This window comes from Rhopilema esculentum, chromosome 19, assembly GCF_057945365.1.
Source record: "Rhopilema esculentum isolate cy_ngs chromosome 19, ASM5794536v1, whole genome shotgun sequence".
Classification (NCBI taxonomy): Eukaryota; Metazoa; Cnidaria; class Scyphozoa; order Rhizostomeae; family Rhizostomatidae; genus Rhopilema; species Rhopilema esculentum.
Window position 1 is genome coordinate 1,775,191 of NC_142833.1, and position 20,724 is coordinate 1,795,914.

The 20,724-nt window shown below is 35.4% G+C and overlaps 2 protein-coding genes across 3 annotated transcripts in view; one reads left to right on the forward strand and one right to left on the reverse strand.

The window, feature by feature from the left end:
- Positions 1-15,992, forward strand: LOC135688088 (procollagen-lysine,2-oxoglutarate 5-dioxygenase 1). Of its 2 annotated transcripts, none has more exons than XM_065204795.2 (22): positions 1-135; positions 644-738; positions 1,991-2,127; positions 2,841-2,955; positions 3,390-3,438; positions 3,661-3,767; positions 4,609-4,672; positions 5,221-5,318; positions 5,888-5,989; positions 6,812-6,943; positions 8,762-8,883; positions 9,510-9,611; positions 9,762-9,887; positions 10,161-10,296; positions 11,001-11,114; positions 11,651-11,719; positions 12,314-12,376; positions 12,608-12,649; positions 13,176-13,244; positions 13,856-13,942; positions 15,042-15,167; positions 15,440-15,992. In XM_065204795.2, the coding sequence occupies exons 1-22, from the start codon at positions 51-53 to the stop codon at positions 15,593-15,595; spliced, it is 2,196 nt and encodes a 731-aa protein (XP_065060867.2). In that variant the 5' UTR covers positions 1-50; the 3' UTR covers positions 15,596-15,992. The 2 variants fall into 2 exon arrangements, with proteins under 2 accessions (XP_065060867.2, XP_065060868.2); XM_065204796.2 differs by having other exon boundaries at positions 5,224-5,318.
- Positions 8,993-20,724, reverse strand: part of LOC135688094 (methionyl-tRNA formyltransferase, mitochondrial) — a 22,259-nt gene continuing 10,527 nt past the window's right edge. Inside the window, exons 10-13 of the mRNA XM_065204801.2 lie at positions 19,973-20,057; positions 19,031-19,110; positions 12,504-18,439; positions 8,993-12,098 (exon numbers count right to left, since the gene is read on the reverse strand). Of these exons, the coding sequence (XP_065060873.2) occupies positions 18,293-18,439; positions 19,031-19,110; positions 19,973-20,057 (312 nt within the window). The 3' untranslated portion in view covers positions 8,993-12,098; positions 12,504-18,292. The remainder of the gene's footprint in view (positions 12,099-12,503; positions 18,440-19,030; positions 19,111-19,972; positions 20,058-20,724) is intronic.

Sequence of the window (20,724 nt, forward strand, 5' to 3'; positions counted from 1 at the left end):
AGAAACGAAGGGAGATTTTGGAGGGTGTTTGGCAAGTCGACAGTTCTCTAATGATGAATTCTTTAATTTTCTTCGCAGCTGTTGCTTTTTGCCTTTTAACGGCAAGACAGGGAGAAGGAAAGGAAGACATCAAAGGTTAGTTTGTCTTAAATACGAGTCAAGATCAAACTGTTTTTCTTGTTCAGCCTTTGTCTAGGCCCTGTGCCCAAAGGGTTCTTTAGAACGTCGTCAAAATAGCTCTTGTCACCAAATTAATGATTTTTACACACAAATATCTTAGTTATTTGTTTGTAAGTAGAAGTAAATCAACGTTTTGAAGGATTTGACTCCACTGCTATTCCTAGTGCAGCAAATGAGTACTTTTTGGCAATTTGTTATTTTGAGATTTTACTGTCAAATGTTTGCTTTTTACTCAAACGTACCGGTTAAAGAAATATGAATTCTTTAATTATGAACTATGAATATGAATTATTATTAAATATAAATTCCCGAGATATTAGGTAGCTTAATATATTTGTTCTTTGCATGTTCATGTACATAGGGGTATTACTTCGTAAGAAGTTATGTTGGGTGTTTACACGTTGCACTCGATGTTTTTGTTATGGCTGCTGTTTATTGAAAACTCCCTTCTTCTCTATTTTAGGCTTAAAACTGGTTGTCGTGACTGTTGCAACAAAGGAAACTGATGGATATAAAAGGTTCATGCGATCGTGCAACCTGTATGGGATTAACGTAAAGGTGGGGACAACATTTACCTTAATATTTAGCCAAATAGCTTATCTAAAATGTGAGACAGACATTACAATATTACAGTGAAATCAAATGAAATGGCTTAAGACATCCTCAGGGGTGACTTCATCACTAGTGGTGCTCCTACACTTGCCATGGCTGCACCCCCACTCCCCTCTAAAACCTGCCATGCTTTTAATTTGGTCATTTATGGTTTAAATGACTTTTCAGAGATCATAAAAGGTGAATAAGAAAGGAATAAAGTAAGGCAATCTTCCTTTAAAAAATGTAATTTGTAACTAATTGAGAAATTATAATGTAATGACACTCTCATTATAAACCTCTATAACCTATAATTTCTGCCCACACAAATTTTTTAGCCATTTTACAGTCCCTTTGAAACCCAATAAATGACCTTAAATTGTCCTGGTATCTCCTCTTTGATCATACCTTGGGATTTCTTTGCCTGAAATTAAAAGAGCTGGTAGCTTATCTTACTTAAAAGACTCAAACCACAAGCCATGCTTGGAAAGTTGATAACCCCTGTCGCTGAGCCTTCAGTGCACACTTGTTACTCTAAACTTCATTTGTTCATGAGTTTGTCATTAAAATTTCCAGAAGCCCAGTAAAGATAGGAGCAGCATTGTAGCATTGTCTGTATCCTTATCTTCAGTGATAAATTTTTCTTTTCCTGACTCTCCCTGCATGAACAACAAACAGATTTGCTAATCTAAGGAGCCCAACTTATACTAAAAAGTTCACCTATGTTTAACCCAGGTTTACATTACACCAAATCAAAAAAGCAGTCTAAGCAAGCCAGTGGATGGAACATGGGGTACTTTTTAATGGGCTTGATGGGTAAAGTTAATTAAAAGAAGAATTGATGGATTGTAAGCTTGTGTGACAGAAAGCAAACTCAGCTCATTCTAACTCTCAGGGTGGGCTTTCTTGATCCTTATCAACTTGGATTGAACTGCCCAGGCTAGTTCTGTTTAAGCACCAAAAAATTGTCCTGGGTTCAACGGTTCAACCTTGGACAGAGTTAAGTGAATATTTTGTCCAGCATTGTGTAGACAGGATTGTGGAATGTTATTAAATGCAGTTCTTGTGAGAATTTCTAGTATTGATTTAAACCAGTATGCAATTTTTACATTGATCAATTTTGTAATAAAGACTGGTGAAGTGGATGGATTTTTCAATTTTCTTGTTTTTCCATATTGGAATGGTTAAAAATGTAATTTTTGTTATTACTCTACCATAGGTCTTTGGCATGAATGAGCAATGGAGAGGTGGTGATATTGCCAATGGCCCAGGTGGAGGCCACAAGATCAATATACTAAAAAATGCTCTGAAAGAATATAAAGATGACAACAGCACCGTTGTCATGTTTACCGACAGGTAACCCTGCACTCATGTGCCATACTCAGCCACAATTTATGTTGATATCAAGCTAATGATGATCAGAAATAATTTTTGCAATCTGTCATAATTTCTGTCCTTCCCTTCATCCCCTACAAAAACAGTATGGTTCATTGCCCAACCATGGTTTACAATGGCCCTACCACCAGGCATGTAAATACAGGGAGTGTCACCCTCCTCCCAAAACTTTGAAATTCTTTAAATTAGTCAGGAATTAGTAAGAGCTATCAAAGTTATAATCCCAATGCTTATATATGTTAGAATACATATCATAAAAATTTCTCGCCCTTCAACCTCCCAAAAATATCCATCTACTTATAACCCTCCCTCCCATGGTTGAACTGTGCTCCTGAAAAAGTTCTTGCCAAATGTAAATGAAAATGCCAGACTTTTGAATCTGGAGTCATTTGCCTTCAGCATGATGGCTGTAGCTATTGAAGGAAGTTGGTTTGTAAAGCAGTTCATGTGGTCAGTGTCAAGCCCACAAATGGCAATGTAACAGGAAAGTCACAACTCAACCTCTTAGTTTCTTTATTCTAAAATCATTGTCATCATCACAATCACCATTATTATCACTTTTATCAATCACAAGCATTTATGGTATCTCTTATCTGATTGTGATAGAATAGAAATATAGTACAAATTCGAAGGTGAATCTTAATGATTTTTTTCATTCTTTTTCTTTTTCCTAGCTATGATGTTGTTTTCACTGCTGGAGCAGATGTCATCTTGAAGAAGTTTCTCAAATTTGATGCTAATATTGTTTTCTCTGCAGAAGATTTTTGCTGGCCAGATAAATCTTTAGCAGTAAGTTCTTATGCATTTGCAAATTAATAATCCCCTTCTTCTGCTCGATGCTTGAAAATATGGAAAATGTGATAAGATATCATTTAAATACAGTGGCTGAATGATGATATCATGGAATTATAATTTTGAGTTTTATATTTGGATTGCATAGCCCGAAAGAACACATGATATTCCAGAAGTTGTTGTCAATCATTTAAACCTGTTTGCAATTTGCTATGTTGTAGCCAGTGGAAGCCCTGTATTTTGTTAATGGATTGCTGCTGTTCTGGACTGGTTCATAAATTTTAGAACATATATATACTGAATTGCATTGGTTTGATAGGAAAAGGGATTTTGCTCATTAGGCCATTTCTCACTGGCATGTCATTTTTCATAGTTATTATTTGTACATTTTTAGATTTTTTCTAAAACAGTCTTTTCTTTTTTCCTCATAGTCTAGCTATCCAGCTGTTCCTGAAGGCTACAAATACCTATGCTCAGGAGGTATAAAGTTTACCATTGAAAGTTTCATTAATATATCAATTTTGGAATGAAATGTTATTAAAATGTTGAGGTGGTTTTTCTAGCCTGTAACACTTACACACCACCATCAGTCGTATTTCACTTTGCATGCGTCTGTAACTTTGAAGACCTCAAAGATCTACAATCTTTGACAGACCTTGTTGAGATTTTTCGATGTATTTAATACAACTCTTTGTGTTTTAGGCATAATTGGTTATGCAAATAATTTCAATCAACTTATCAACTTTGAGAAGGTTGGCAATACTGATGACGATCAGTTGTATTACACAAGGATATACCTAAAACACAGGGTAGGTCGTTTTGGCTTTTAACTTGGAGATTTAGCTTTTTATGATGTTTCATGTATACAAATCGATCTATGCAGGTATTTCAAGACATTGTATTGGGACTATTTATCTTAACTCTAAGCTGTATTATAAGTGGCGAAAAGAAGAACAAGACTCAAAGCTTCAGAACGCTGATATCCTGCTTTTGCTATGAATGCATTGACAGGACAAACAATAAAAATTGTTACAAAGGCTTCCTGGTAAACTATTTATAAAACTGCTGCATCAGTAGAGAAGCATTCCTTTGTCATAGCTTAACTGATGAATTTGCACAATGCCTCATTTGTTCTCTAACATTCCTTTGGAAATGATATAAAAGATGCATTTTTAGGATTCTAGCTAGTGAAATAGTTAGTTCGTTAGTTAGACTCTTTGAGGATAGATGATTGTTAATGCTGGCTTGTCCACCTGCCCTATGAAAATTATGAGAATCCAATGAATTATGAGATTTCTTGTTCCTATTCTTCTCCATTTATGGTGCCACCAATATTTCTACCCACCCTTCCTGTGTCTCTGCTGCAGAACTTTTTGATACATCTATAAATTTAAATCAAGGGCATACTTTTACAATTCCAGTCAATAAAGTATCAAAATTTGTAAATATTGTCTTCAAAGAATAATTTGCTTTGTTAATGATATTCCAGGAGCTTCGTGCTTTCACAATCTTTATGGAAATACCTCTGTTTACAATATTCATTATTTTGAAGGATTACTGATGAACCAGAGAGAATTTTTCTTTAAGCAACTCATCAAAAGCTTGTACTATCATTGTACCTTATACATCTTTTATGTTTTTTCCTTTCAGGATGAATTTAAGATCAAGCTTGATCATAAAGGAGACATCATTCAAAATTTAAATGGCAACTCAGGTAATCTGCATACTTTCTGGAATTATACTTAAATAATTTCTAGCTTTTTTGCTGCTTTTGAAATAAGGTGGTAATTGACAACTATGTGAATTAAATGGGCAAAGAATGTGGATTGTATGATATTGGCTGCACTATGTGAAAAGGAAATCAATTTACTCTTGCATATAAACAATCTTAGACTGGTATAAAATTAACGCATATCGAGTGCATGATTAAATCCACTAGTAGCCAGCCAGCTGTGATTCTCATCTTCTTTCATACTTGCTCCTAATTAAGTCTTTTCTCGGCACATTTGGGTTAGTATAATGCAATTAAACTTTGTGTAAGTTGCTGTTTACTAGTCTGTTAAATAGTGCTTAATGGTCAAGTCTTATACTAAAGGTAAAGAACTTTCAGATGGCTCCGTTAAATTGCCTAGATTTGTTCTCCACTGGGCTATGTGCTTTGGCTACATCCAATTCTTTTTTAAGATAAATGCCATCTCTTTTTGTATTCTCTGGTCAAAAAATTATAACCATTACCATAACCGTTTTAACTCTGGATTCTAGAAGATGTTGAATTGACTTTCGATTCTAAGGATGTGAAGTTAACAAATACAAGATTTCAAACTGTGCCGGCTGTTGTCCATGGCAATGGGCCTAGCAAGGTAGCTTGTTTGTTTACTTATTTTATTTCTTGCTAAATATATACCGTAAATCCTCGAGTTGCCCCCCCCTCCTCAAAAAAAATCTCCTCAAATAAGCCCCCACCCACGAACTACAAATTGTCAATAAGCCCTTTCGTATAAGCCCTCCCCCTCCTCGAATAGGCCCCTATCAAAAAATATAAAAAATAAATAAGCCCCCAGGGGGCTAATTCGAGGATTTGCGATACATCGAAGCTCAATTTGTATCCATACTTTCAGGTATAATTGCAAATCATTGCTGTAAGTTAATTTACAGACGCAAATTGTCGGTATTTTATGAACTGAAAGATTCAAAGAAGGTTGTGTTGAATGGCTTTCCATTAAGTGCTAGTCTCGATGGCTCTTTCATATCATGATTTTAGTAACATATCACGGTACTGCTTTTTATGCAAGGCTTGTTGTTCATAATCATATTAAATGAAAAGTTGTAGGGTAAACTCGTAAATTTATATTTAATGATGTTATGGTACTAGCTGCTTTTTCTTTGGTTTAGGTTTCTTTGATTTGTTATTTGACAATTCGTTTTTTAGTCTATATTGAACCATTTTGGAAATTACCTTGCCAAGAGCTGGACATTTGATGCTGGCTGTATGAAATGCAATGAAAATACGTTCAATCTGAAAGACCTTAAGGTAAATATATCTTCTTATCAAAATTTGAAAAAACATTATTTTCAGAGATAATTGGTTTGCAGATCGCCCAAAGGTTTGCAGATCGTCAAAACTTAAGTGAAATCATCATGTGAATAAAAGTAACTCTACTAATTTATTTTACCATTATTCCAAACTCCACCTTTGCCTTTACGAAAAAGCTATCTGGTGCCTCTTTTTGTCTATAGGAGTGAATTATCATTGTCATATTTATTTCCTATTCGTGCTCGTATCATGTACATGCGGGACTCCTTGTTGTCCGAATAGCCCAATGGAAGTCGATGTAAGAAATGAAATTTAGGGTCCATTGGCTTTTCAAAGGATTATGTTTAATGAAGTTCGACTTCCAGTGGCGAAGTCTGACCTTCCAGACTAGAGGGGTAGAGGTCGTCGAGTACAATTTACAAGAGTAAAATTCACCGACAAAGACAAAGATGTAGAAAATTTAGGTTCTATATCACCAACCGATGGGCGATTTTACCGACAAACTGAGGATTTCGAGGACGAACTTAAGATTTACCGACCAACTCTGGCTGAAGAACTGGAGGGGGTGTCACACCTACTTACAACCAATGAATACCTCATTAGACTTTTGGACATATCTTATATATTGTGCCACCTTGAATGCGATTTCTCCACTCTTACCCTGTAATTATTTTACTTCAAGTTATTTTTCTGTTTTCTTGCGTTATTTTTATGGCGGGAAATAGAACTTGCCAAGACCGCCGTCTTTCTTTCCGAGAAGAGATTTCTTTTATTTTCTTGTGGCGCACTAATGACCTATTCTGATTGTCTCTTTTAAAGGAACAAGAGTACCCCAAAGTTCTTATGAGCATGTTCATAGAGCGTCCAACACCATTCCTGCCTGCTTACTTAGAAAGACTGGCTCAACTGGACTATCCAAAGAAGAAAATCGACCTGTTTATTCATAACATCGTAAGTAATCAAGGCCTATTTGTTCCTGGTGCCTTTTAATTAAAAAACAATGGTAGGAATCATTCAATTTACTGGCGTATTTTCTAAAAAGTAAACACCTTATCTTATCGTCTTTCCCTTTCTCGTCGGCCATCAACCCTAATGGCCTAGGAGAGACAATCTGCCTTTCTTTCTTTGATCTAGATCCAGTATTTTCGTTGTGATATGCTGCTCACAGGTAGCCGTTTCTCACAATTAAAATCAGATCGTCTAGTTTATCTTTCCTGTACGCCTTGAATTTTGCCACACTTCCTGCAATCTACATATCTTTTCGGTTCTGTGTTGTGTTAGCAATTAACTAAATATCAATCAAAGCCATTTGTTGTTGGGTGTTAATAATTTTAATTTTGCACTCATTTTATGACTGGGAAATATTAACGTCATTTAAGGTTTCAGAATATGGAAAGAATTACATACTAGTTCTTGGATAGAATTACAATAATATTTCTAAGGGACCGGTCATTATTTATGGCTGGGGTTGGGACCAAAGAGAAATGTTTTTCTCCAGATATTTAGTTTATCCAACATAAAACCCATTATAAATTTTTTCTCCCCAACGATATCCCAGGCATATTTCTTCCTGCCTAACATAAAGCTGAAAATTGGAAATATAACAATTAAATGTAGCCTCTTCAGCACCTACCTGTGTGCCTCAATTATTTGTTTTACATCTATATATACCTTTTAAACTAAAAGATTACACTTTTAATGCAATTGGAATAAATTCCAGTTTCCTTCCAAAACGGGTACTCACAATCAGAGAAAGACTATCATTGTCATCCTGGCCTTCTAATGGGAAGCTTCAGCTCCAAATTTTTCAACAAAAAGATCTTTCTCACTGTCACTATAAGACTTGCCTCTTTCTGTGTACATCTGCAAATTTTACAGCAATCCTGTCTGCTTTCTTCCCTTGTTTGCTGAGACCGTGCTTATTGAGGTATTTATTCAATTCCTCAACAGTCAGTTCTTTTAGTTTTCACTTCATTACTAAATCCAGCTAGTCGTAGTCTTTTTGTCCTCACATCTCTCTCTGCTGCTCTCTTATTTCATTCAGATTCTTTGTTAAAGGGTTGAATTTTTATAGTCATTTAGGGATTACCCACAATGCAAATTTTATGTCAAAGTATATATTTATATAATTTGTTGATAAATGTTCTATTAACTGATAAACGCAATTGTTGCTAGTTCTTAATCAGAATGTATTTATAGCACAAAACCAATATTCTATATACACTATTTTATGTCTGATGAAAGTATATTGAAAGATAGAAAGAAATTTTCTTGAAATTTGTAAAGCATCGTGAAAACTATTCGCACCTGATGGAATTTTCAATACCTTGTTGGTAATAAAGATTTTGTTGCATTAAACTACTCGAGGCCAGGTAGATAGCTCATTTTTTATCAAATGTTCATTTTAAATCAATAATTGTACCCAACCCTTTTTAGGCAATATTTTTCAACTACCAAACCAAAATCTGGTCAAATATTTTTGCCCAACTATTTTCTCTTCGGCCCCAACCCGGCCATAAATAATGACCGGTCCCTAAGTTGCAGCAAAGTTATTTCTAAGAATCAGCTAGACAGCAACATCAGCGAAATTTTTGTAGTGTAACGCAATAGTTTGTTGTGGTTCGAATGCATTGTTTTGATTGACCAATAAACATTGCGACGGTGTGCCCTTAAATCTCATAAACCAAGGACGTACTAGCATTTAAAGAATCATGTAATTGCTCTGCCGATTCAGAACACAAATCACAAGTTAGCTATATATTTTTTCAGGACACTTACCACAACGATGACGTCACTGCGTGGCTTAAAACCCACAATGATGAATACTCATCCGTGAAATATCTAGGACCACATAGCTTTCTCAAGGAATATGAAGCTAGAAACAAGGCCATGTAAGTTTGTCAATTCTTGGTTTAATAGATGACCTTTTGCTTTGCTATCATAATACGAATGTTAATGACAACTGGTCCAACTCTTTTTCTTTCGTATTGTAAGAGAAAATGTCAGGTTACGAATACAGCAGCTTTCCCCGTTGCTCCCTCTAGTATCAAGCAAACTACTTCGTTTGTTGAACTTATTTTTAAAAAAGCTAAGCTTGACGTCACAATTGAGTGTTTTGCGAATGTAGCTTTTCAGGCCACTGTAGCAATCATATATTATTCAATAGTGATGTATGTTTCGGGCTAAAAAACATGTCTAAAGTCAAATCAACTCTTTTCCTTTGGCATATCGTCCACTCTATAGTGTGAAAACTAACCGATCCTTTCACAGAGGGTCACCGAGGGGTAAGAAATATGTTGAAGAATAGATAAACGAAGGCACAAATATTTAACTATTTGCTTGTTACCCTATCTCTTTATTCATTTGTGTAGCCCCCCTTCTTATTCATTTGAGTAACCCCCGTCTTATTCATTTGAACGTGCACATGATGTTCTGTGGTTATTGGATTCTGCAATTGATCCGCATTTTGATGAACCATGGCTAATGATAAAGTTTTAATCAAAAATTTCGCATCCAGGTTCCATTGCAAATCCGTCAAGTGCGATTACGTTTTCGTGGTTGACGCTGACGTCACTTTGACCAACAAAGACACACTCAGAGTACTAATTGAACAGAACAGGTAATAATGTCACATTTTTACTCTCTATCTTTTCAGATCCCTATTTCGGTAAACAGCTGAAGGCTCATTTCGGTTTCCTTCTTAGTACACAGGAGGTTTATGAGATCGCCTTTGTTTTGAAAATGAATCCGACTCTTTGCTCTGTTTTAGGACAGTTCTTGCTCCTCTGGTGACAATTCATGAAAGACTATGGTCCAATTTCTGGGGTGCAATCGGCGAAGATGGCTATTATGCACGCTCTGATGATTACATAGACATTGTCAAGTATGACAGAATGTAAGCATGCCTTGTTTTGTGACATAAAACTTGTAACTGTCAAATGCACAAATAGTAAGAAACACATCTCAAATGTATAATTCCGTGATATTTCATATCATAATTTGATCAAAGTCATAATCGAAGTATTTGAATAGTTTTTGCATCGCAAGGTAAGAGTACAGATTTAGCCTTCTTCCTTTCTTTTCAGTATAGTATGTAAGTAATGATATTTTTCAGATTTTGCTTTATCAAAATTGTTTTTTAAGGGTAATATGTTTTTTCACTTTTTAGTGGTGTGTGGAATGTTCCATTTATCTCCAAGGCATACCTGATAAAATCGTCAGTCATTTCAGATATCAAATCAAATCCATTCCACAGTGAATTTGTTGATTCTGATATGAAATTTTGCGAAAATTTGCGCTCTGATGTAAGTTCAGTTCCATTCGATACAGTTTTATTTGCAATCATGATTAGTGATTTGGCAGTGATTCGATTCCAGTGATTTTAATATGATTCCGTAAAAGTTTGTGTATATGTGTAATGATTATGAAAATAAAAGCTTGTCAGCCTGTCATATATTAAGCATGTATTTATGCATCGGTTTGCTTTTTGCCTTGTTCTAAGTGCCCCTATCCTCACCTGTTCCTTTCTTGATAAACACCTTCTGATACCCCGGATTTATATTTTTGAACCAACTAAAGTGTACTCTGATTATAGAAATAGTACCTGCTTCCTTATTGATGTAAAGTTTGCTGAAAAAGCTTTTTGCCACCAAGTATCAAAAATCTCTTGGATGCAATGCTGAACACCATCATAATTCCACTGAAACCCCTGATTACGTCATCTAAGCAACTTAATTTGACCTGCAATTCACTTGCGATTCGCGTAGCCAATAAGCGACCACTAGCTGAATATCGATGTCCTTCGTGTATTTATTGCTCCTATCACGGATTACGCTTTAGTAGATATATAAAAGTATGTTGCTTAAATCTCCTTTAAAACCAGTTTATCTTTTAAATTCAGTTTCTCTTAGTTATTCAGCCTATCCATAGTTGATGGCCTATCCATGTAATTGGTATGGTTTATTCCTAAATATTGATGCAATAAGACTGTCTCACTCTTAATTTGCAGGGAATTTTCATGTACATTACCAATATGGTTTATTTTGGACACATCAAAAATGTAGGGAATTACAGAACAGACATGAAACATAACGATATGTTTGAGCTCTTCGATAACCGACTTGTAAGTTTTCATTTTATTTCAACATTCTGTCAAAAGCAAACCTTCTGAAGCCATTATTATCTGATAAACATACCCCCGTATCTGCTTATCGTTCTAGGACGAATAACAAATACTTCTAATTTTTGTGAAGCAAAAATATGGAGCAAGAGGATAGACCAGAGTCAACTGAGCATTAGAAAATGTTTTGTTAATGTTAGATTTTGTTTGAAGCCACTTTTGCCTTAATTTACATTTTTCCTTCCAGGAATTTTTCCATAATACTGTTGCTCGAACCCTTTTATCACGTTCACATGTGTTGTTATTTTTAAATATTACGTTTAAAATTAGCTTGAGATTTTGACAGAGACGGTGTCACCCTGTGGTTCTGAGTCTCGAGCTCAATTTCGCCGTCAGAAACTTCAAACTTCAAAGGAACTTTAAAAACAGATTTACAAGGGCAAAGAAATTCGAGAGAGCATTACTCTTGTCGTTTTTATGCTTATTTCCTTATCCTGTTTTCTTTAAATTGATATTTTGAATTTTTTCTCCTTTTTTAGGACTGGGAAAACAGATATTTGCATGAGAATTACTCAAAATACCTTGATGTAAACCAGCCCGTTCCTGAGGTATCATTTGAATTAAATTCCTTTTTTTGCATTCGAATTTCGCCAAATTTAAGTTTTCACAATTTTTCACATCGAGATATCACAATTTCCGATGACCCCAAGCTTTATAGTACAGTGGAACATCCATTAACTGAAATCTTTATACTAAACCTTTGCGAAAAGCAGACAGATACTTGTCTCCCAAATGGTCAAAACCCTCTTAACGGACCCAGTTTTCGCTTAGTTTGCCATTGCTCTTGGCTGCATTATCTATCAGATTTGTATGAAATGTCCTCTCTAGCTTGATATTACTGTCAAGATTTCCATACCTCTGTTAGTAACTTGTGTAACCATGAGTTACGCCCTGTTTAATTTGTTCTTCCCGCTGCTGTTCTTTACTCTGCATTGATTGAATTATTTGTTTCACATTAGACACACACCATTGTTGAGCTATCTTTGAATTATATGACAATACTTAAAGATTTTTAAGCAACAATTGGAAAATGAATATATAGCGATTTGAGCGTATAGAAATAGCTAGCCTTAAAACCAGTTTTCAACATTTTGAAATTCTCTTTTTTTTATGTTTATTTTTATTAAACCTCTTTTTTGTAGCCATGCCCAGACGTGTATTGGTTCCCCTTTATGAGTGTCAATTTCACCCAAGATCTCATTGAGGTAAGAACAGCAGTAAGATTTTTTGTCGTATTGAACTAGCTTTAAATTATCTTTAATATTAATATCATATATAGATAATGTGCATATCAATTGTCTATGGTCAATTATATTTGATAAGTTCTTTTACCTCATATGATTCTCCTGTTGATGAGCGTAATCCAGGAGCTATGGAAGAATTTCTGCCCACTGACCTTCTTCCATATTGATTAAAAGCCTGTGTTTTCTTTTAAGGAAATGGAGCATTTTGGGAAATGGTCAGGTGGTGGCAACAATGTAAGTTGATATGTGTGTAATTGCACCTTTAGTTTTCCACTCAATATGAATAAACATTGTATGTATTAATATTAATATTATTATTTCACCTTAGAATAAACAGGTAAAATTTTCTGTCATGTAAATACACTTGGTTAGCAAAAGTATTGCACCACCCGCCAAAAATGACAGCACCGCCGCCAACTCTTTATAGCAAACCGAAATTCAAATAGCTATAGCAAGGTAAATAGGAGATTTAAGATGACAGTTAGAATGGAAATTAATATAAAATTTACCAGCAATGAAAATGAAAAATGCAAAATCATTCTTGGTTTCTTCCTATTTTTAAGCCATATTGACCGCTGTTAAACACCGTGAACAAGCTTTCCGTCAGAGAGATTTCTAAATTAGTATTAAAAATTAGTTTTTAAAAATTTCTTGTAGATCTTTCACGACAATGTTGACTTCATTTGTTCATTTATTTGCGTCATATTAAATTATTTCTTTGTAAAGACGTGTTGATTGTCTTTACTATTGTCCATTTCAGCCCACAAAAGATGAGCGCCTCAATGGAGGATACGAAAATGTCCCAACAGTGGACATTCACATGAATCAGGTAAGAGATTTGCAATATCACGTGATCGGTGAACCGATTGTTTATAATGGAACAAAGCTATTGATGATAACGAAATACTTGGGGTAGTGATAGAATGGTAGTTTCAATAAGGTTTTAAATAACGAAGATCTTTGTTTTCTAACATTATTCTTTTTAAGATTGTATTTTTAAGAGCCTCGAAAAAAGAAATATTTCTTTCAACACAACAAGGGAGCCATTTTCACTTAGGCCCATCAATTTTGCTTTGTCATCTTAATTTGTGTGACGATTTAAAGATAGAAATTTGTGTATTTCATCGTTTTAATCTTCAATAAGGTTTTCAAATTTTATAATGCTAGCCAGAGACATAGGAATTTGCTTGATTTCTGTACGCAGTCAAACTCTCATAATTCTCTCTCTACATTATTCGAAATCCACATCAAAAAAAAAGGGGGGGGGTTCTTGAGACCAGCATTAGTGGCAAAGATAACAAAAAGGAAAGAATCTTAGTTTGAATCAGGAAAGGTTATAATTATCTAAAATCGACTGTTATTTCGGTTTTAAAATGCCAATCTACGTGTTACACTTGGAAACTTGTAAATACTGACTCGATATTTGATGTACCCCCATAGATTGGTTTTGAAAAACACTGGCTCCGAATCCTAAAAGATTACATCGCCCCAATGACGACAAGACTGTATGCTGGATACTTTCCTGATGTAAGTACACACTATTTTTAACTGTTATTAATTTCTTGGCATCGCGTTTGTTAAAAAAAGGATAGTTGAACAGCGGGAGCTAAATTTGTTTAGTGGAGGATGAGGATAAATTTGCTGATTGATTCTGATATAGTTCCAAAAAATTTCTGAGAAGTTCAGCGCTGTAGTAGTGGCCCTTTGCCCACCAGCCACTGCACTCTTTAACGAACAGTATAGCGAATGGAGATTGTTGGAGGGCGTAGTCTCTTTATTGATGACAAAAAAAGACCGCTTTTTACCCTGCAGTATTGTCTTTTACAGTGTTTTTGCAAGGGTCCTTTACACCCTTTTAAAACCCTTTATGCCTTTCCAGAAAATTCCGGTCTTATTTTTGAATACTGTTTTGAAAAAACAGTGATCTGACAGCACGCCTTTGTTATAATAACCAAACAGGTCAAAGTAAGGTAATGTAAACCAGAAATGGAATAGGAAAATCTCCACATTTGGGTGCGTTATGTTATGTTTGGATTGTAGGAATTTGTGTCTAATGACATGTTTTATTTTATTTTATTAATCATGATATTTGTTTGCTATAACATAATAAAAACCTTCAAGAGACACTCAGTCTTTCGATAGATGATGGCCTGCCACTTTCAGGGTAGATTTTATTAAGAATTTCCGGCAACTTCTTGTGCATGTCTCTCTAATTTCCACAAAGGCTGTGTAGACCCTAGATACTCTGTGACTGAATCGCAAACAGAAGGAGACTGCTTGGAATGGGGTTATTATCCATTGTTTGTTATTCCTTTATAGGGTTTGATAAGAATTTTTGTGGGGCACATTCCCTGATATGAAGAAAGTTGAGAGTGTTTAACTCTCTTAGTCCCAACTAGTTGTCTGTAAATCTAATTCCCGATACTAGCTCAGTGACAGGGTTTTGAGTTTCGATCAGTCACGTTTAGATAAAAAGTCTTTATTCTGTTTTGTAATTTTACTCAAGTTCTCATGTAACCAGCCAAATAGTCCTTCGCAGAGATGCCTTTCATTATCCACGGTACCCCCTTACTGCTGTTAGCATCCAGCGTCGTATCTCATTGACATTCGCCATTTTTTGTTCCAGTCTCGTGCCATCATGAACTTCGTCGTAAAATACACTCCAAATGGACAATATTTCCTCAGGCCACACCATGATTCTTCAACATTTACAATCAACGTTGCCTTGAATCGCCCAGGAATTGATTACGAGGTAACTGTTTGCAATATTTAGGGTTTACAGTATTTCAATATTGGGTTTCTCGAGTTGACTTTGCCATTTGTAATAAACAGATTTATAGCTATCCTTAATTCCTTATTATTTTAACTGAATTTCCTTGACTAAGTTTGTTTATTGTATTTTCTTGCCTATTGTTACGCTATTTTGTCGCTTTTTTTGTTGCAGTTTCGCTTCCAACAGAAGCTCTGATACTAATATATATTCATGAAATTATGGGGCAACTTTGATTGCTTTTTTTACTTTAGGGTGGTGGAAGTCATTTCCTTCGATACAACTGCACTGCTCCACCCAGTGTTCGGGGCTGGACGCTAATGCACCCTGGACGACTCACTCATTATCACGAGGGACTGCCAACCACGAGTGGGACCCGCTACATTTTGGTCTCTTTCATTGATCCTTAGGCATACTATATCATCATAAAGGATGGGTTTATTTTTGTAATTCAAAGCGACCTAGGGCAAATACACCAAGGAAACTGCAGTCTCGAATGTACCGAAAACATGGCCTTAATTGAAAAAACCTGGTCAAAATGCCCTTAAGACAGAATATTTTTTATAGGTATTTCATTTTTATAACATTAACCATTTATTTAAAGAGAAGTTAGAAATAAAGCTTTATATTCTTTAGGTTTTGTAAAGAAAAATTATATCAAACTCAATTTATCGTTGACTTTTTGTATATTTTCGTTTCTATTTAGTTTTTACTTTAAAATAGATTCGTTTTTTAGAATTTTCGCTAAATTCTAGTTGTTTTCCACTTTTGATAGTGTTTTGATTTTTGTATTTTTGATATTGTGCAGATATTGTCGTTTCTTGCTTTTGTTTCTACATAGGGTAGTAGTATGATAAATGTTAGCTCATGAACTAGATGAAGATGAACAGTTACGTGTAGGCCAAAGTTTTCGGGTTCTATCAAGTCTTTATATGTGACTTCCTTTTCAAAAACAGTCATTTCATTGGGGATTCAAATTCTCAAAAGAGAAAGCATGCACAACATCCCCACGAGGGCAGATTTCTAGATTCTGCAATCGAATCCCGTGATGTTATGCTATCCCAAATGAATTAAATTCCTCTGTTGCCACTTAAGATGCCTCCTGGGAGTTTCTAGGGCAAGTTCTCTTGGCACTATTCGTTGTACTTAGCAAAAGGATGCCTTGTTTCTGGCCTAAGGGTGCGTTGCAATGTTTTTCTGTAATTACAAGGTTGAATTTTCAAGTCTTGATAGAGCAGTTTCTGAGAATGCTTAAGTGGAGATTCCAGTGATCCATAGACTGCAATTCAAAAGGTATGTCCATCTTTAAAATTAGGCCCATTCTTACACATTCCCTTTTTAACTGTGTCTTCCTTTCGTGTCAGTTTGAAGACGAAGCTCTCAGCAGTTTTTAATTTAAAACAAGTATTTTAACGACTAAGTTTTGAATTCGCTGGTTTCTTTATGATGTTTCTATTAGTATAATCGTCATAATGTACGTAGTGTTAAGGGCCTTCGATACAGCTCTTTGGGACGAGAGTTTCAGCAAATCGACGAATGTTTCACTGAAGTACATCAAGAATGGCCTAATAATCAATTCGATGTAATACATTCTAAACATCTCCTAATAAATCACAATTCAGATGTACAGTTATTCGATGATCACATTAAGCGTTCAACTTAGCTGTACTAAAAGCTGTAGCTTAAAGCGACACTCGATTACGTAAACACGATTAATAGCTGTAACTTAAAGCCGTAGCACGTGCAGTTCTGCTGCCTTCGCGGCATCGAGCACTATACGACAGACAAATAAAACGGAAATTTTCATTAGATAAAAAATTCTAAATTTAAGAGACACTCGGAAGACCATTCAAAACTGCTTTTGCTGTAATCGTGTACCCTGTCGCACCCCAATGTGTCGCAAGCTTGGGAAGACACTGTTAATGTTTGTAAAAGAAACTGTGTGCTAGCCAAGTTAAGTACAACAAATAATTATTTGTTATAAACCCAGGGTTTAATAACAACTAATTCAAGAAGGTCATTTGGAAGGATATTAAAAATTAAACGGGGACTGCTGCAGGGTACATTGTGTAAAGGAACCTCCTACATGGTAAAAAATATATCCGTTGCTTGTATATGCAGCCATTACTCTTTGGATAGAAACGAAACGAAAAGTGTCACCTTCGTCCTTAAAAACAACTTTGTTACAAAGTCCAGTAAATTGGTCAACCTTCCTCCAGGCAGAAAAATCTTACTATAAACCTTCCTCATTTTTAATAAGTTTGAAATGAACGTGGTTAGGAAATAAGTGGTACTCAACTAGTGTCCTTGTTCTCAACCATAGATATTTTTGAAACAGATCAATTAATAACAAAAGGGTATTTATAAAAGTTAATACATTTTATTTCGATCTTTTTAAATTTCTATCTGACTGCATTATGAGAACAAAAGGCTATACGATTTTTTCAACTGCCCCAGGTTTCTAAATTTTTGGTCAGCTTCCTCAATTTCTTCAAGAATGACTTTCCTCCGGCTAGTGGCCGTGGGGCCGTGATGTTTCCCTGACTCTACTGTTTTGTAGGTTGCTTTACATTGAAATACCGTTTACAAGTGACAACGGATGGTTGAAGGTATATTAGGCATTATACGGTTCGGCAGCAATGACGTATACAGTTAACTGAATTCAGTTAACAGTGTGGTAGAGACTTTTTCAAAAGCCTTGAACAATAAACCTCTCCTCCAAGTCAAAGATAGGAATTCTCCTTTAATATTCCGATTCAACTACCATTTAATGCCTACTTTTACTGTGAGTGAAGAATTACACCCTTTGCCAAAAATATCAAGATCTTGTTACAACCCCCCCCCCCCCTTTTTTTTCTGGGAAAGAAGACCTAGGTTTAGTCGCGTGGAATTGCGTAGCACCAATGAAGGATAGCTCACCCACATTGGTGGCAAATGGAACCTAAGCCAGACCCTCCTCCCCCCTCTGATCACAAAAAACTAGCGACAATTGAAACTTAGCAGATGCAAGCAACTTAATTTTACCAATCAATTCTGAATCAAATTGATTTTAATATTCGAATCATTAAAACTTACTACTGACAAGGAATTAAGAAGTCACTCTGACGTCAAAGTTTGGAATCATTTGCTGAATGGAACTGGTTGTGAATGATCCCTTTCGTTCGTCGATCGACCATGTAGGCATTATAAAAATCGGCAGCTGACACTACCTTTTTGTATTGCATCTGCAGCCGAGATACCTTTAGCCAGCCATCCTAAAAAAAACGAATTGAAGTCAGAAGAAACAAATTCAGCACAGTAAACATCAAGAAAATATTCGCAGTTTACAGCTTTTAAGAAGGACTCATCGACCGGATCAACGTGAGCGGACTTGAGGCCTCTTAATGGCTGCTTAATGGCCTTTATAATGGCTGCTATGTTATGCGATGCTGGGGGACCAGACCTTCACTACCCCTGCAGCCTAGTCTCACCCACAAACTCCATCAGAACCGCTAGTCTTTTGTTTTATTAACAGATCACAGGTTGCTCTATCAAATGTCAAGCAAAACAAGAATTACAACAAACTAACGTTTTACAAAAAAATCCTTGTTATTAGCTTTTTCAAAATCAAAAAGAGGACAGAGGACAAAATCAAAAAGAGGACGAGAATCGAAAAGACAATACTTTTACTCAAATGGACGGTTTTTAGGATTTCTACACAGTTGAAGGCACATGCTCACAGCTTACTACATCCAACCTCCCTCCAAAGGATTACTCACAAAAAAGGGGTGTTTCCAGTCAGCAGGTATTTACCAACAAAAGCAAGAGACATAAAATTTACGAAAAACTGGGTACATCTGACTTACTGTGCATTTGATAAACAACTCCTTTGTTTTTCTGTCGAACCAAGCTTCGCCAGCATTGCAAGATATTTCCACTCTCCGCTCTATCGGTTCAAAACATTGTCAGTATAAAGTTCGACTGTTTTTTCTCTAGACAAATTGCTTTTCATTACTTTACTTTATAAGTTAGTTAGCTAAATGAAAGCTAATGCAATCAAACTTATCAAGCTACAGGATAAGAATTACGTGATACATTGCTAAGAATTACGATCGATGTATCTAATTTAACCGATATAGGGCGTGTGTTGGTATTATGATGGTGGGCTTAGCTATCGTTGTTGTCCTAATTGCCTTATTAAAAGATTTTAAGGAAAGAACATCTAAAACATTTTTGCCACTATTCCAAATTTTGTACACCTATTTTACACAGTATCAAATCGATATAATTTGAACTTTGGTCCCATGTTTGCAAATCTTGCTATGAATTCAATTTGAATGAATATTTTCGGCATGAAAGTTGGATTTCAAGCGCATAAAGTGCACTCGCTTTTTATAAGAACCAGATAATTTCGGCTTAGGCTCGATTTTCTTTTATTTTGGCAATTTGAGAAAAAAGTGTTCTTAATGTTGTTTCTTTTTCAAAAAGGAATTTTTCTACGACTACATAATTTCTTAAGGCCACTAAACAAAAGTTTTGTATGACATTGATCTGCAATTTGTAAAATCTGCAATTTTTACCAACACGAGACAAGACTTTAACAAAAACTCGTTGTTTTTTACTGCAAATTTTATCACCTGAGGCTTGTTGCGTTCTTACCATGTTCTTATTTCAAGGAAATGAAGCCTAGGTGTTCTAATAAAGGGTATTCTTACAATGAAAAAAGAAGCGCATGTTTCTGAGAATTTTCAGCCAATTCTTTCTAACGCAGGGCATTTCGAGCCTTATAAAAACACAAAACATCATACCAAAAGTCTTGCACTCTCCCTTTCTCAGAACTGTGACGTCAACAAGCCTTATCAGTTTACCAGCGAAAAGCGTGTGTAAGCCAATCTACACAAAGAGACAATAAATTATAAGCTAATCGAGAAGAGTCACATGTGAGGAACATTCTCTAATCTCAAAATACTTTATCATTCCTTTGCTTAGAAATAGTCGGCATATTTGATATTATTTCCTATTAACTAAAGAAAAATGTAAAAGCATAGTTAAAGTAAGAGTATGTTAAGGTTAAAAATTGTAACATTTGTTTTTCAATCTGTACCTGACAAGAAGTGAATCATATAGCATTGATGGCTCTACTTCATTAAGAAGAATAGTAAGTTCTAGCTTCAACTCAAAAAAAGCAATTGCAAAATAAAGCAATTTAACGACCAGGGGCGTACCTTGACGATTTGGAGTGGGGGGTGTAAACGGGTGAATTTACCGACCAAATTCAACTCTTGCTAGTCAATGTTACAAACCAATATACTATATAAAGTCAAGTGTACCACCCAAACCCACCCCCCCCCCCCCTCCGGTAGGTACGCCCCTGTTAACTACAAATACTTGGTTTTAAGAAAAGGACCTCGTTGAAAACAGCAATTAGCGTATTGAGGGAGTTACCCTGCACAAACTTTGTTTTTATTATTTATCATTATTATAACAGAAAGTATACTATCTTCAATTTAGGAATTCATAATTCCTTGGAACAATGCGTGGCCGAAAAAGCGAAGAGAAC